The 17450-nt window shown below is 39.6% G+C and overlaps 1 protein-coding gene across 3 annotated transcripts in view; it reads right to left on the bottom strand.

The window, feature by feature from the left end:
- The window catches only part of TRAK2 (trafficking kinesin protein 2), a 51836-nt gene that overhangs the window by 18158 nt on the left and 16228 nt on the right, over positions 1-17450 (bottom strand). For 2 of the 3 annotated variants that reach the window (XM_087949815.1, XM_087949807.1), the window contains exons 4-7: positions 4627-4703; positions 2861-2977; positions 1534-1743; positions 831-909 (exon numbers count right to left, since the gene is read on the bottom strand). In XM_087949815.1, the coding sequence (XP_087805941.1) occupies positions 831-909; positions 1534-1743; positions 2861-2977; positions 4627-4703 (483 nt within the window). Of the gene's footprint in view, positions 1-830; positions 910-1533; positions 1744-2860; positions 2978-4626; positions 4704-14379; positions 14571-17450 lie in introns of those variants that run through there. The other variant, XM_026690428.2, reaches the window with a different exon arrangement.

The raw sequence follows: 17450 nt of genomic DNA, 5'->3' as shown, positions 1-17450 counted from the left end.
TTAATATTAACCATAGAATTGAATTGGTATGGATTGTTGTTTTAATTATATTATATATTTATAATTTTTTCTGTTTTTAAAATATAGTGTGTAGCTTTAGAATGTACTAAGCAGAATCCGAATGGAAGTTATGTATTATATTAAGTGTTATAAATTTAGGGGAAAGATATAAAGGCGTCATACTCCAATCAGTGATTACAGGAGAAATTTTGTTTAATGAGAAAAGATAATAGACAGCTGAAACAGGACAAAGAATATAAGTATAATGATCTGAAATAAATAAAATAAAATTAAGAAAGTTAAAAGAGGGGAGAAGCTATATAGAAAATGTAGAATGGTAATAAGATATGCAATGGTATATAAAAATGAGCATGAACTTGAATTTGTGTCTGTACGAAGAGATGTAACCCGGGATCAAGCTGCTTTCAAAAAAGATGTTTTATGTTTTTATGTTTTATGTTTTTATGTTTTGTTTGTTTTTAAAAATCAATAAAAAAAATTTTTTAAAGGTTAGAGGAATTGAACTTGATAGGAAAAATGTAATTAAAATATTTACACATTTCTATTCAAGTATAAAGTTTTAATTTGGGGGATTTATTATCTGCTAATTATTTGAATTACAGCCCATTGCACTCAAACAAGTATGGCCAATTATGGGGGGTTGATATAAATTGCAATTCAATTATAGCTGGACGGACCCTGAAATACTGCCTTTTAAAGGACCAAATTAAGTTAAGAATAGTACAGAGCTCAAACATGGAGGAATGAAGATGAACTGAATTTGTATCTAAAGGCCTATTCTCTGTGGAAGACATGATCAGAATACTCACTTATTTCTTTAACACAGTCAGTGACTAGCTGATGCTCCTTATCTTCATATGTCATAGTTTCAGTCTTCAAATGGCATGCCTTCAAAAATTTAAGTGTTTCATTAATTTAAGAGGAAAGCTATCTGTAAATATATTCTTTTTTCCCATTGTCTTTATAACAAAATGTTCATTCTGGAATATATTCAATGTTAGGGGAGTATTTATAATCCAACTCCAATAGAAGGTTCTTCAGAAGGATCTGAAGAAACATTCTGAGAAAGAAAGAATATTTCCACTAATGGATGTCATTGGATCTACACCATTGGATGTAGCCCTATGTTAGAATTACAAATAGAATTCATTATGACACTTGTTTCACTTAAACCCAATTACAATATTGCTAATTTTATTTTCAATTTGTAATGAATGACCCAAGTAAGAGAGTTCACCTTTTTTATAGCAGTCACACTGTAGAAAATTTTCCACTGAAGCATCCAATGTCGGCTTACATTTCTGTTCTGATCAGTCACTTGTCATCTCAGATCTCATAGCCTCCATGTGAAGTTAAAATTGTATTTGGGTCATTTGCATCCTTTTTTGGTTGAACAATCCTACTTATCACTTCTTCTATAAGCATGACCGTAGCCATGTTAATATATCCTTTTTTAATGCTTGGATTTATATTAAATTAATAATACTCAAAAGGAATAAGAATGTAAGTTACCTTTGTTCGAAGTAATAGGTTTTCCTCTTCCAGTTCCCTGAGTTTATCTTGTAAGATATCCAACTGTAAGAAACCTTGTGACAAGTTGAAGGACTCATTGAAGCGAAGTGGTGTGGAGCAGCTAGAGTCAGTCTCACTTTCTTCAGAAGCAGTGGATACCACACGAAGCAGTTCATCTTTTTTTGTTAGTTCATGTTGTAGCTGATGAATCTGATTTTACAGCATTTTTGTTTACTAAACATAACCATTTACTCAAAACAATGCAATTTACGCTAGTGAATCAACAGACAAGTTAAAAAACAATTGTACTGCCATCTCCATTACCACTTCTTCAGAATATGCTAATCTCCCCCACTTTAAAAAAAAAGTATTAAATATGGATTTCCTCCAAATTACACTTTTATAAGAAGGCTTAGAAATATTAATGGAAGATATCTTTGCTCATTCCATGTTCCAATTATCATATTTTCTTTCCTAGACTGTCATTATCCAAAATTCAATAATGTGAAAATACATTATTTTCCTTGGCAGAAGTCCCTTTTTTAAAGCCAACAGTCTAAAGGCTAAATAAATATTTATCAGTCCATCATTCAGTGTTTTTTTTTTAATTCTAGGAAAATAAAGAGCTATTTTCTATATTCAACAAACAGCAGAGTTCTTTACTCATGGTGTAATATATCTATACATGGTACAGCTGCTTCCTGTATCTAGTGAGATTAAAATGCATTACAATCATAGGTAAATTTTATTTATTTCAATTATATCTCAATGCTCTTCCCTGGGACCTAAATTAAATGACCAGCAGTCTAAACATTATATAGACCTAGACTTCAGTAAAGTTGCTGAATCAAATGGTTTCAAATATGTTCTGGGATTCTTTGTTCTTTTTAACCTTTTTCTATTTTAAAAGGTTAAAATAGAAGAATCCTGAGAATTGGGAATATTGTACATATATTCTACATACAAGCAAATATTAGACTCAAATTTTATGTATATGGAATGTAATTCCTATTTATACTCATTAAAGATGCAGCACACATAAACAATAGTTTGAAACAGTACAAAAATTTAAGTACATAAAGCAAGAGTTCAGCTCTGCGTAATAATATAATATATGCTTCCACATTTGAAATAAATAAAATAGCCTTCAAAATTCTTGCATCTTTTTTCATTAAACAAAGACTAACTTGAAACTTTGTGGAAAAGAAAGCTTCTAACTTCAATAGATTAAAAGTTTTCATCTGATATATAGTAATATAACTTCACCAGATGCTTACACAATACATTAACCTCTTAAAATCCCCAAAGCTAAAATTTGTTCACTTACTTTGTCAAAGGCTTGACCCAACTGATCTTCCAGAACGTCATTTTGCTCTGTTAGGCTATGGTTTCGTCTAAGAAGGGCTTGTCCAATCCGTGCTGCTAGTTCTAGATCTCGATCTTTCTGCTCAGAAAACCATTAAAAATTGTATTATTTTTCCCTCAAGAAGTTATTCAAATGTTAGCATTTTTTTCATTTGTGCATAAAATTGAAGAAAAGAGACAGAGTTTTGAGTTTGATAAAGTAGCGACGTTCAGGAAAACCCAGGATCTTTTTCAAATATTTGGCATTGAAAAACAGACAGAAATCAAAAGCAACATAAAAGCTATTAAAACCTCTGAACCAGCCCTTTGGGGGGGGGGGAAATCTAGAATCAGCTGCACCAGAAACACAAGTCATTTCTTTTCCTGAGATCTCTAATCTTCAACTTACAAACTCTTTTGAGTTCTGTACCTTGGTTATACCTGTTCCCCAAATAATAAAGTTCCACCCAAATCTGGAGTTAAGCTATCACCCTGTTACTGAATGGCAAGACATCCTTCTCCACTTTACTTAGAATCTGAATCAAACATAAACTGACAACTAAACTTTTAAATAAACAGCTTCAGTTTTCTTTTGTAAATGTTTTTTTTTAATCAATGTCTAAGTTATTTTTGAGTATGTGGCCATGGTTCTCATATAAATCTGACACTGGAATTTCAAAGAATTAATAATTTAAAACTTCCTTTTTATGACCCTGTAATCCCTTAATTCGGAGGAGAGTCAGTGTGATTGGATGGAGCTGAGCATTTACTGGCTGGATGCCCTTCCTGATGCCAGGCGAAATTTGCAGCAGATATTTTTCTTTTTACCCTAGAAGAGAAACATCTTTCGCTACATATGATTAAACTCTCAACCTTCCAAGTGGAAGGCAAGTTCCTTCACCACTAGGCCACCTAATGTCTTATCAAAGAATAAATAACTGTAATCAAGAAAACGAAGTCTTGGAAAATAGGATAACTATGCCAATCACAAAAAGCCCAGATATACATACCAATGCTGGCAATCATTAACACAGCAAAGAAAGAGGCAATGGAGAAATGGAGGATAGAAGCACAAACTACTAAGCACGTAACTCTGAAAAAGGATAACTGTCACCCTTACAAAATAATCCAGGCAAATACACCCAGGAGCATTACACTCTATCTTTATTTGAAGGTTACATTAACAGAATCTTGCAAATCTAAAAGTATATCTCCCCTCCCCCCTTGCCTTTACAATCCAAGAAACCAGAAAGAATCCTTTCTGAGGCATTTGCCAGGTCCCCATTCCTTCTGTGGACTCCGCTGTCTCTTATTTGATTGCTGTCCAGTCTGAACTCTTACTCCTGTCTCTCAAAGTCATTTCCAATAATTCTGGTCGTTCAGGCAATACTTTTCTGCTGATTTCATCTTACCAGTTCCTATTCTCCTAGGGTAGTTCCTATCCTCCTCCATTGGTTATTGTTTCAGTTTTAAAATCAGACTGAAATTTGGACTGTAAAAGAACAGTGTTGACCAGCAATGGCTTTACTATTTATTCTACCAGTAACATTTTGTATGAGATTCTACCATATTTTATGCGAAGTTTGAACCACACGAATCAGTGAAAGATTGTGGTGTTGGAATTTGAGCACCCTAACACCACCACTATTAAAATGTCTATTTTTAAAATTATCTGTTTCTTTCTCAAATTTAAAATATTTATTTCAATTTGTAAAACTATGTTTAGTTATAAAACAACAATAGTTTTACCTCAGCCAACAGATGAGTGATTACTTCAATATCATTGCAATTTTTTGGTACATGCTCTCCTCTGCCTGTGCCAGCAACTGAAAAACAAAACAATTCCTTAACACAATTTAAACAAATGAAAATATAATATACTCTAAGAATAACATGCTTGAGAATGTAAAAAAATGTGAAGATCAGTAATTAAAGAACAAGAACAGGAAAAAAAGACATTTAGACTTTGTTGCATTATATTTTTGTGGAATAAATGCTAATTAAAGAAAATTAAGGAAAAAAGGTTTCACAGAAAAAATAAATTTTGGTATATAATTTTGGTATATATTGAACGTGCAGTTCAAGTCATGAAGTATTATATCTATTATGGATAGCAATGGCAGTCTGTTTCTGTGTTATTTCAAAGAAAAATTACAGATTGGGGTACAGTAATCACCAGAAGTTTTGGAGCTTCTTCGGCGACAGACCGAAATCCACGATCGTGCATGGTTTCGATCTGTGCTCGCTGCTGGAGCGCCCCGAACTGGCTGGTTTCGGGGCTAAGCCACCCCATAGAGGTGGTGAAGAGGGGGGAGACTGCCAGCAGGGTCAAGGAGAGTCGCATCTCTCCTTCCCAGCTGGCCATTACTCCCTTTCCCGAAGGCAGTTGCAGCAGTGGTCAGAAATGGCCACCTCAAAGAAGAACACGACTGGAAAAGAATGTGCAGGAGGAAGATAAGAAGAGAAAGTTTTGGCTGTCCGGGTCGAACTGAAAAAGCAACAATATAAGGTACCTTGGAACTTGAATTATAAAAAATAACATTGCTCCCAAAGAAGACTTTGAAGCGGCGAATGAGAGAGGGAAGGGAAAGGATTTGGTTTTTTTTCTTTTCTTCTCTATATTGACAATTAAGAGATCTAAGCAAGAAACCAGCAAAAATCCACTTGGACATTAAAAGGTATTTAAGCTGAAAATAAAATGTCAAAGGGATAATAAAGATTTCTGGATTCTCAAAAACTTTTAAAAGAAGGAGAAAAAGGGTGGGATCTGGAAAAAAGGGCATTGGTCCTACCTGAACGCTTCTTCTCGGGGAGCTGAAAGGAGAATCCAGGATGGGTAGTCTCTAGTCTCATAGCTCTGCAGACCGAGTTGAAAAACTGAGGACACACCCCCTGGTAACAGTCCCCAATTCTGAACGACGTCGAAGCAAATCCAGCTGCTCCTCGTCCTCTAACAGATAGCCTATTTGATACTGCAAGAAAAAAACATTTCCTCCCTACTCCGACCAGACAGAATACAGGATGGGACTGGATTCTCCCTTAGGCTCCCCGAGAAGAAGCGTTCAGGTAGGACCAACGCCCCTTCTCCACTGAGCCGAAGGGAGAATCCAGGATGGGACATACCAAAGCTGGCTGATGGCTGTCCTATGGGAGGGAACTGGATTGATTGGAGGTCCCTACTTCTACATGAACGCCCTGCAGGACTCGTCTTCCAAAGGACGCCTCTGCTGAGGCAAAGGAGTCAATGTTATAATGTCTTATGAATGGGGTCACAGATGACCAAGTCTTAGTTCTACAAAAGTCCAGAACCGAAGCCTGTATTGCCCAGGCTGCAGTGGTCACTGCACTCCTGGTTGAGTGCGCAGTGATTCTCCCGGGCACAGGAAGAGCCAGTAACTCATAGGCCTTCGCAATACAGGCTCTAAGCCAGTGACCCACAGTAGATGGTGTCATCCTGCGACCCAAAGTTGACGGCTGAAAGGAAACGAACAGGGCTTCAGTCCTCCTAAAAGAGGAGGTCCTTTTGATGTATATACGGAGGGCCCTCCTAACGTCCAAGGTGTGCCATTTTCTCTCCAATGCATGGTAGGCCCTGGACAGAAGTCAGGCAAAATCAACTCCTGTGAGTGATGGAATAAGGAGTTCACCCTGGGCAGAAAGGTAGGGTCCAACCGCAGAACCACCCTGTCTGCATGGAAAACGCACAGGTCCTTTCTGATGGATGAGGCTGTCAACTCCGAGATACGCCTGGCCGAAATAATGGCCACTAAGAATGACACTTTGCACGTGAGTAGGCAAAGACTGACTTCACGCAAGGGTTCAAATGGGGGAGAAGTCAGTGCCTGCAGGACCCTAGGCAAATCCCAGGTGGGGAAACGGTGGACCACCAGTGGCTTCAAATTAGTGGCTCCCCTAAGGAAGGCTTTCACCCTGGGGTGTTGGGCCAAAGTGGTTGAGTCCTTGACCGAAAAAACGAGGCCAAGGCAGCCACCTGTCTCTTCAAGGTACTGGGGGGCGAGACCTCTGTCCAACCCATCCTGCAGGAACTCTAACACATTTGCCACAGACACAGAAGTATGTTCCAATAGATGACTGGCATACCAGCCGTAGAAAATCCTCCATGATGCGTCGTATATCCTGGTCGTGGAAGGTCTGGCCGCCTGGATGGTCTGAATGACCCTTCTGGAAAACTACTCCTATTTCAGGAGCACCTGCTCAAGCGCCAGATGGTCAACCGAAACCAGGCTGGATCTGGGTGCTCAATCGGACCCTGGCTGAGGGAGATCCTGTGCAGGGGAATTCTCCAGGGTCTGGTGAACCATGGGCGCCTGGGCCAGTAAGGGGCTACCAACAGAACTTCTGCCCTCTCTGTCAGTACCTTTCTGATTGTTCCCGGAATCAGGGGAAGGGAGGAAGGCATACAATAGCCCTTGGGGCCATCTGCACCGGAGACTGTTGACCCCTTCTGCTCCCGGTGCTGGGAACCATGCAAAGAACCTTGGGAGCTGCGAGTTCTAAGGAGATGCAAAGAGATCCAGAATCGGATGGCTGAATCATTTCATCATCTCCTGGAACAGACATTCCGACTGGTCGACTGTGGGCCTGCTCAACCAGTCTGCTTGCACATTGGAAACTCCCAAGATGTTTTCTGCTCGCAGGGACAACAGGTGTCTCTCCGCCCACCTGCACAACTGAGTCGCCTCCTGCATTAGAGATCTGGAGCGAGTGCCCCCCTGCCGGTTTATGTGGGTCTTGGTGGCCCCATTGTCTATGAGGAGAAAAACCTGTCTCCCCATCACCTCCTACCTTAGATCCTTGAGAGTTAAGCGGGTAGCCCTGAGCTCTAGCCAATTTATGTTGTGGGCGAGCTCCTCCCGTGACCACCTAACCTGGACTCCCAGGTGGGCTCCCCAACCATACAGACTTGCGTCGGTGGTAATGGTAATGCTCTGGGGCTCCCTGTACAAGTAACCCTGATCCATGGCTCGGGACTGCCACCAATGGAGAGAATGAAGAACCAGCAAGGGGACGTGAACCCTCCTTGGAGAGTTGCCCCTGCCCGCCTTCTGGTAGGGGAGCAGGAACCACTGCCGGGTTCGGGCAGGAAGCAGGCCCTTGGCTGATCCCGATGCACGATATCATCTTGCCGAGAAGTTGAGACAGCAAGATGATAGGCGCCTCTCTGTCAGACAGGATCTGTGATGTGATGTCCCTTATACTGTCTCGAAGCTCCTGTGAGAGAAAGACCTGGCCAGTTAAGATGTCTATGATAGTCCCCAAATGCAAGAGATGGTTAGATAGTACTAGGTGGCATTTGTCCAGGTTTATTGAGAACCCATGCTCTCGAAGGATCCTGATTGTCGACATCATATCCTCCTCCGCCTGGGGTCTGGAAGAGGATGCTATCAGGATGTCATTCAAATAGCATAGGATCCTTATGGGTAAGGATCTGAGGTATGCCGCTACAGCCGCCAGGAGCTTGGTAAAAGTCCGTGGGGCTGATGACAGGCCGAACGGGAGAGCCCTGTATTGAAAATGGTGGCTGCCATAGCAAAACCTCAGGAACTGACGGTGGTTGGGGTCTATGGGCACATGGAGGTAGGCCTTTGTCAGGTCTACCGAAGCCCAAAAAATCTCCCTCCTGCAGGCCCTGTAGGATAGAGTGGAGGGAGCGCACCTTGAATCTTCGGTAGATTAGATGCCTGTTGAGCCCTTTCAAGTTGAGGATTGCTCGCCACCTCCCCGGCCTTGGAATCACAAACCAAATTGAATAGAACCTCTGTCTCTCCTGGTCTCCAGGAACCGGCTGGATGGCCCGAACGTCCAGCAGATGGTGGATTGCCGATTTCATGAGATCCCTCTTTGAGAGGTCCCTTGAGATGGGGCAGCACACAAAGGCACTGGGGGGGAGGAAATAAACTCCCGAGAGAGACCTGACCATAAAGTTGTCAGGATCCAAGCATCCGTCGTGATCTGTTCCCACCTCTGCCAGAACAGTCCCAGACAGCCCCCTATGGGAGGGGAGGCTTGGGTGTCACTTGTTGCATCTAAAAGGTCTGTTGGAACCCCGAAAGGACCTTCTGTCATCTTGCCTCTGATGGCCTCTGGCCTGAAATGAGGATCTTTGGAAGAAGGGCCTACTTTGATGGGGAAAGCTTGCCCCAGCTTCCCCCTGTTTAAAGAGGGCTTTCTGTAGTAGGGTGGAGACCTGTAATCAAAACGCCTCCCCTGGAAGGGCAGGATCTTTCACTTGTCCCTGGTTTCCATAAAAAAAAAGGGATCCAGGGCCTTTCCAAAAAGCCTCTCTCCCTTGAAGGTAGCAAACACCAGCTTCCATTTGTTTCTGGCATCCGTCTGCCAATTTCTTAGCCAGATGAGCCTACGTGCTGTTACATATGAGGCCATGCCTCTGGAAGAAGTTTTGGCTGACGTGAGGGAGGCATTAGCTGTCGATTAAGCTGCGGCTATTATCTTATTTAAGTCCTGATGCACCCTGAGGTCCTCAGGTGGTATTCTACCCTGCAGCTGCCGCAGCCACCCATTAAATAAGGTAGACTCAGACCCACTGGGGCGAGTGTACTCCCCAGGGGACTCCCACTGCTTTTTAATCACATTCATAAATGTCTGGGGCACAGGTACAGCGTCCACCATAGATGCTTTCTCAGTGAATAGGTAATCTTCCTGATCCTCCCCCTCTGGGGGAAGATCCTGGGTGACCTTGTCCCTTTTTTTAAAATGAGCCGTGCTCTTAGCCTTAACAAGCAGAGTCTTGAAGAGAGCCAGCTGGAAAGGGTCCTTAAAGGAGGGGGGACCTGCTACCTCCGACTCCCCGTCTGAAAAGCCCTCTCTGGAAGGAGGTCCCTCTCGGAAACATAAGACTGGCTTCTTTCCGAAGGGGATGCAGAACTATTTCTGAAGTAGATCGGCTGTTCTGCAGAAGCCTGCCCCTGCCCCTGAGGAATGCCTCTGTTGGTGTCCAAACCAGGCAGCTGGCGCAGCTGATTGACATAAGCCTGAAATTCTTGTCTAATTGTTTGGGAGATCCAGGCTCTCATGAAGGATGGCATCTCTTGCCTGTGGGTCTCCTCAGGCCGCAACCCAGCCACTATAGGGTAAAGGTGGCTTTTTCATTTTCAGGCACAGGTCTGGTTCTGCTGGAGGCTTGGCTTCCAGGTGCAGCAATCAAAACTCCTTGTGGTGGCTCAGAATTATTATGAGTGGCTTTTGCCTTGATTTGGAGGATTCCCTGCAAATCCTGAGTACTTGAGCCACCAGGATATCAGGCAGTCAAATATTGTCTGTCTGCCAATTGGTTTTACTGCTTGTCATCTTGTGGGAGCAGAGGAGAGATGGCCCTGTTTTCAGTCTCTCACCGCTTTATCAAACTCCTTATCTAGGGCTTTTTGTCTATGCCTGGCCTGCCTATCCTCTGCCCTAGAGGGTCTTTTAGGGGCTAGGGTCCTAGCTCTGATCCTAGCTGCTTCCTCCAGCCCAGTAGACTAGGACTTAGTTGATCCCCTTGCAGCTCTCTCCCGACTCTGCTGAGGAGCTGATAATTCTTGGCCAGCTCTCCTGGTGGCCATTTTGAGCCCGCCAAAAATAATTGTCACTAATGGAGAGAGAAAAGAAAAAAAAAGGGGCAAAATAAAAATAAAAACAAAATTTATTTGATCTAAAGCTGTCTGCTTTGGTCACAGCAACCCAGAAGTGGTGAGCTCAGCACAGCTCCGCAATTTAAGGCAAGAGTCAAAGCAAAAAGGAAAAAAATATGGCTGAATCTTTAAAATTGCTACAAGCCCTGACAGATCAGAGGCTTGCAAGCCAGTGCTGGCTGCACCACAATCAATTTGGCAGTTTCAAGCGTCTCACAGCTGCCACAGTGCTCTGGTGACTGGACAGGGGGGGATCAGGATTCAATCCAGATGGCCAGTACCCCCGCAAGGGACAATCTTGGAGATGAACTTCAAAATTGTCCTGAAACATCTGAAATGTCCACTGACGCCAGAAAGGGGCAGAAGCGCCTCGCGGTTTTCGCGGCTAGCACAGATCAATAAGTACGGACTGGGAGAAAGTGAGTTGAATAAGACACTGACTCCCGCCCCCCCAGCCCAGGCCACACGGGCTCTCGGGGGCACCTCCAACCAAATTTACAATCACAATTCCAAAAACCAGTCTACCAGCAAATAATTTTTTTAAAAAGGCAGTCAAAAAACGTGAAAAACAAAAGTGCTAACTGGCAAGCCAGCTAGCTATCAAACCTGCTCTAAGCCTCTCGAAGAAAAAAACACCTCAATCCAGGGGGTGAAGATTCTTCTACAACCTGAACTATTCAGAGCCCCCAAAGGGTGGTCTGAACTCGTTGAGACCGAGTGAAGAACTGGGGACTGTTACCAGGGGGTGTGTCCTCAGTTTTTCAGCTCGGTCTGCAGAGCTATGAGACTAGAGACTACCCATCCTGGATTCTCCCTTCGGCTCAATGGAGAATGAAGTATTATATTTATTATAAAAATCCACTTTGACATTAACAGGTATTTGAGCTGAAAATAAAATGTCAAAGGGATAATAAAGATTTCTGGATTCTCAAAAACTTTTCAAAGAAGGAAAAAAAAGGGTGAGATCTGGAAAAATGGAGGAGACCACCTGGAAGTGAAAGGAATTAACAGTGAAACTTTAACAAGATTCCTAAAAGATACATTTTAATTGAAACTTTGTAACAAGATAATAGAACCCCAGGAAGAGAAAGTGGAAAAAAGAAGCAAGAAGAAACAGCTTTGGATTATTTGGATTACTTGGTGATTTTTGGATTTTTGGCTATTGGATCTAAAGGACTAAAATTAATCGGGTGGTTGTTTAAAAGTTTTTAAAATGGCATCACTTTTGGAAGAATTGAGAATGGAACTTAAAAAACAGAAAGATGCACAAGAAGGAAGAGGTTCTTTTGGCCTTGTATTTCAATTTTTAGAAATGGAGATCCTGAACTATGAGAAAAAACAAGAAATGCCTGTAGAACAAGTAGGGCGGGACAAAGAAGACACCATCTTCAATGACCATCTTCAATGATTTCTATGCGGGGAAAAGGAAAGGGGGGAAGAGAATGAAAAATTTAAGATTTGAAAAAACAACCCAAAAAAAGAATAGTCTGAAAAGTAATTACAATATTAGGAAGAAACAGAAGACAGGATTACAGAAGAGAGAATCAGAATTAGAGAGAGAAGGGGTCAAAAAGGGAAGGGAGAAGAAGAGGGGGAAGAGGGAGAGGAAAAGAAATTATGAAGGACAGAAACAGGACATAGAGAAACAGGGAAAATGTACAAGGATTAAGGGTATAAGCCTATTTAGAAGACAAAGAGATAATGGGTAAAATCTTAATTGAAAAGGGGATTCTGCAAGGGTACATAAGATTATATTGTTATATTAGAAATAGAAATGAACTTTGAAAATATGAAACAAGTGTGATGAAAATGATAGATAAAATACTCATTGTAATGTAATGGAATGTTTAATAAAATAAATGAAATAAAGAAAATGAGAGAATGAAATTAGGAAAGGAGGGAACATTTTAATTATTATTAATGTATTATGAAAATTTAAGTGAAGAGGAATATGAAAGAAATATGAAAAAAATATGGAAATATTATAAGTGTTCCTAGGAGTATGATATTCTATTGAAAAGAAATGTTAAAGATTATAATTAACATTAATGATAGAGCTGAATTGGAATAAAATAAGTATTTTATTTTATTTTATATATATATATATATATATATATATATATATATATATATATATATATATATATATATATTCTTTTTAAGAACTTAGTGTGTATTTTAAGAATGTACCAAGCAGAATTCGATTGGAAGTTATATGTTATATTAAATGTTATAATTGTAAAGGCATAAATTGAAGTTTAAATAAGAGTTGAATGGATAAAAATTAAAAGATGCAAAGGTGTCATGGTCCAATCAGTAACTACAGGGGAAAATTTTGTTTAATGAGAAAAGAAAATATGAAATTGAAACAGGACAGACAAAAGTATAAATATAATGATTAGAAAGATATTGAAAGATATATATAATTGAATTTAGAAAGGAATGAGATAATTAAAAGTAAGATTGAGAAACTTAAGGGAAGGGAAAAATTATTGAGAAAATGTTAAAATAGTAATAAGATATGGAATAGAACACAAGATGAATATGAAATTGAATTTGTGTCTGTATGGAGAAGTGATAACCCGGGACCATGCTATTCTCAAAAAAAGAAATTTACTCGTATCATGTTTTGTGAAAACCCAAATAAAAATTTTATTTAAAAAAAAAAGTATTCACCAGTTTTTATTTTTTAACTTAGAACTATTGTTAAAATTTTAGAGAAGAAAAACATGCAGAGAATGGCTTTTGGATTTTTCTTCTCTAAATTTTTAGTAATAGTTCTGTTTTGAGTCAGGTGACTAAGAAGAAGAGGAGAGGATAGAGTAGAGAAGTCAGCAAAATTCTGAATCATAGAGCACTAGTCTTTTGCTCATTTCCAACCTACAAGATCAAATTTAGTTAAACAGAATTCTCTTTAAAAGTTGGTGCTATCTAGCTGAAGGGCAAATAGTCAAGACAGGCAGATAGACACAATCCCAATCTTCTTTACTATACTTTTTTTATTCTTCTTTGGGTTGGAAAGAAAAAAAAATAGCCGAGACACAATTTATTATTCTGTGCAGCAATACCCTCTGTATCACACAAACAGGAAGTAGACATATGACAAATCTTTAACTATTTATATCCTAACAATTTATAATTTATTAGAGGAAGACAGACCCAGTTATCAAAGTACCCATTTTTATTAAAAGGAAAAGTCAAAAGCCTGCTCAGCTTAACCAGTAAGTCAAAGATAAGAAATATAACTTCGGTTTTCTTAAATAGTACACAACAATGTCAAAAATCTACTAACAAAAATATCCAAAATCAAATTGCACAGGTATAAATACATGGGTTCCTTCTACTTTCAGAAGTAACGTACAAATCATTCTTCTGTCCATAAGAAAGGAGGAGCCATTTTAATATATATTCTTCCTCATTGCAGCAATCTGCGATCCAAATGATCTCCCAAGCCCTTGGGAGGGTTTTTTAGTGACAATAGATGGAAACAAATAATAGAAAAATGGGCAATCAGTGAAAATACTCTCTTTCTTACAATCTTTTGCCTATCTGAAGTTTACAGTATTTTACTTTACACAACTGTGTATTCAGTTGTGGATTGTATTCAGTTTGTCCAAGACAGAAAGACCTTATTAAAATTGCTTAGCTTTTAAAGAAGTTGAATCTCAAGACTTTCTGATTTGTAATCAGGTAACAAACATCAAAAATCCAAACGTTAATTATAAACTTTATAAAAATTCATTTTTATAAGCTCTCAGATTTTCTGGAAAATGTGTGTGTGTGTGTGTGTGTTTATGTGTGTGTACACACACACACACACACACACACTAATGTTTATGTGTACACTTACCTTGTACAGTAAAACCCATGAGTAGCTCTTCATTTTGGTTCACATTCTTTTTGTTTAGGGCCATATCTAACAGACAACTTATATACTGGGAATAGTTAGAAGAACTGGATCCAAGCTGAAGTCATGGATAGCCTTTATATTCTGCAGTATATATGCTGTTGAACCTGCAAGCAACACTCCCTAGTATTTACTCAGCTATCAAATAAACATCAAGCAGAGGTATCATAAAATAGGAGGAGCTATATTGCAATATTGGCTATTGCAGTTTTGAATACAGAAGTCAACTAGCTTTCTAGTTTTGGAATTATAAAGGGTATTCAATGAGGAATATCACAATCATAGTTTTGGAATTATAAAGGGTATTCAATGAGGAATATCACAATCATAGTTTTGGAATTATAAAGGGTATTCAATGAGGAATATCACAATCATAGTTTTGGAATTATAAAGGGTATTCAATGAGGAATATCACAATCATAGTTTTGGAATTATAAAGGGTATTCAATGAGGAATATCACAATCATAATTTTGGAATTATAAAGGGTATTCAATGAGGAATATCACAATCATAGTTTTGGAATTATAAAGGGTATTCAATGAGGAATATCACAATCATAGTTTTGGAATTATAAAGGGTATTCAATGGGGAATATCACAATCATAGTTTTGGAATTATAAAGGGTATTCAATGAGGAATATCACAATCATAATTTTGGAATTATAAAGGGTATTCAATGAGGAATATCACAATCATAGTTTTGGAATTATAAAGGGCATAAAATGCGGATTATCACAATCATATCACAATCATATCATTGGTTCAGCTTTGCTGACCAATCTATTTCTCTACCATAAGGATTAGCGCACTAATATAAGATTAGAGGAATCCAATATTTCAATCTGAAGTGGAAAAGTGTTTTGGATCTAGCAGAAGCATAATTGCTACAGTGTATATTTGCCAGCAGCTCCTTAAAGAAACTGCACTAATTTGTTTAGTCAATATTGAATTTCACTTTACTTTACAGGGTGGACTGAAAGTTCAATCCTAAAGATCAAAAAGTGAAACACACCCACACTGCATATAAGATGATCAAAAATACAGGTAATAAAAAATAGTATAAGCTAATATTTAACCAACAGGTACATTGTTTTTGATAGTAGGAAGAGATTTTAACAGGCTTGTTTTGTAGGGCTTGACATAGGCTGATGTTATTGCCTTATGCATAATCTGCAATCAGTGCCATTTTAACAACTCTGTTCACTGTTGTTTATTCCCATGTTCAACAGCGCATTTAACAAGAGCAATGTTCATAGGACATTCCACTATTTTTTTTAAAAAAAGGACAATCTATGACCCCTTGGGTCCCTACTAGATTCTTTAATGCCTTCAACAATGGCAGAACTTCTAATGTGCTGGAAAAGTTCTTAAAAATTTAGAGAAATAGTAAGGGATATATCTGCCTTGAAAGTAACACATGTTGAACCATGTAGCACAGTCAAATATTAGCAGTTGACTACAGGAAATGATTTATGGCATTTTGTATTTTGTCAAAAATGTTTTATAATAACTTTTATGTCATAAAATGTTTATAAAATTTGCTAAATTTTAATTCCATGGGCATGATGGCTCCTGGATTTTGGACACATTCTGTAAATTAGCCTACTTGAGGTATTGGTTCAAAACATATTGCTCTATGATGGACTGTTTAACACAGATAAATGTTACAGACTCTCAAGTATATATATGTAGGACTAGGTGTGTTCGGGTCTTTTCCCGTGTAAGATTAAGAGTATCTTGGTGACGTTTCGGCGAGGTCCCACTCGCCAACCTCAGGCTGGTGCTTTCGGCTTCGTGCCAGTGCAAGCAGTGTGTGATCGGAGCTGCCGTCTCTCTATAAATACTGGTGGTGGGGGCTGGTGTGTTGGGCTGGTTGGCAGCGCTGCTGCCTCTTGATTGGTTGATAGAGTTGATGTTGGTATAATGGGCTGTGTGATGGCCTTGTGAGTTTTGTTGTGGAGATATCCTGGATCTTGTGCTGTAATCTCCTGGGTCGTTTGTTTTGTAGTGATCTTTTTTCCATTAGCCTCTCGTGTTTTAACGGCTTGGGTAATGGGTTGTGTGATGGGCTTGCGAGTTCTTTTATTGTGGTATCCTGGGTCCTGCGTTGTAATCTCCTGGGTCGTTTGTGTTTTGATCTATTTTCCATTAGCCTCCTGTGTAGTAACAGCTTGGGTAATGGGTTGTGTGATGACCTTGTGACATTTATTGTTGTGGTATCCTTGGTCTTGTGCTGTGATATCCTGGATCATTTGCTGTGTTGCAACTTCTTGAGTTCTTGTGGTGTAATTTCCTGAGTTTTCTGATGTGATATCCTGAGCGGGTGGCTGTAATGTAGCATTCTGGGTTTTAGTCTGGCTCCGAGTTTGGGGTCTGGGTCTGTGTTCTTGGCGTGTGTCAGCTTGTTTGGTTTTGAGGTTGGGGGGTGCGACAGCTGGCGAAGCAGCCGTGGTCGGGTATTTTCCCACATCGTTATAGTTGTGCTTTTAAAGTTGTAGCAACGTTTCGGCCATCATCAGGCTTCTGTATAGTGTTTGTCTGTGAGTCAGACTTTCACAGCCGTTTCTGTTTTAAATTTGGTGCTAGCCTACTGATGTGCCAGAATGGTTTTTCTTCATCCTGATTGGTTGGGAGTCTTGGTCTGTGTTTATTGGTCTTGGAGTTTGCTGTGTTCTGCTTGATTGGTGTTTCTAATATCTTCTGTCTGTTTTGTAGCTTTTTTTGTCTTGATTGGCTGGCAACATTGTGTTTCCTGTATTGGAGGCTTTTAGTGCGGCTTTGCTCCGAGTAAACAGACGGCTATCATTTATTAGGAAGCTAGGTTTCATCTGGGTGCCTGGTTGGGGTGTATTTGAACTGGAGGTATGAGGGGGGGGTCTGTTTGTGCCTGAAAATATCCGAACAAAGCTGAATACCATACATATAAATACCCGTGAAAACTTAAGAAAACAAGTATCAGACCTCTACGGGGAGGAAATAAACAGCCAGACCAAAACTTACGAGTAGCTGGAAG

Source organism: Notechis scutatus, chromosome 1, assembly GCF_049901735.1.
Source record: "Notechis scutatus isolate UNSWTSFEM ecotype Mainland chromosome 1, rNotScu1.2, whole genome shotgun sequence".
Taxonomy (NCBI): Eukaryota; Metazoa; Chordata; class Lepidosauria; order Squamata; family Elapidae; genus Notechis; species Notechis scutatus.
The sequence above is the reverse complement of the archived record's forward strand: the minus strand, read 5'-3'. Positions and strand labels throughout refer to the sequence as shown.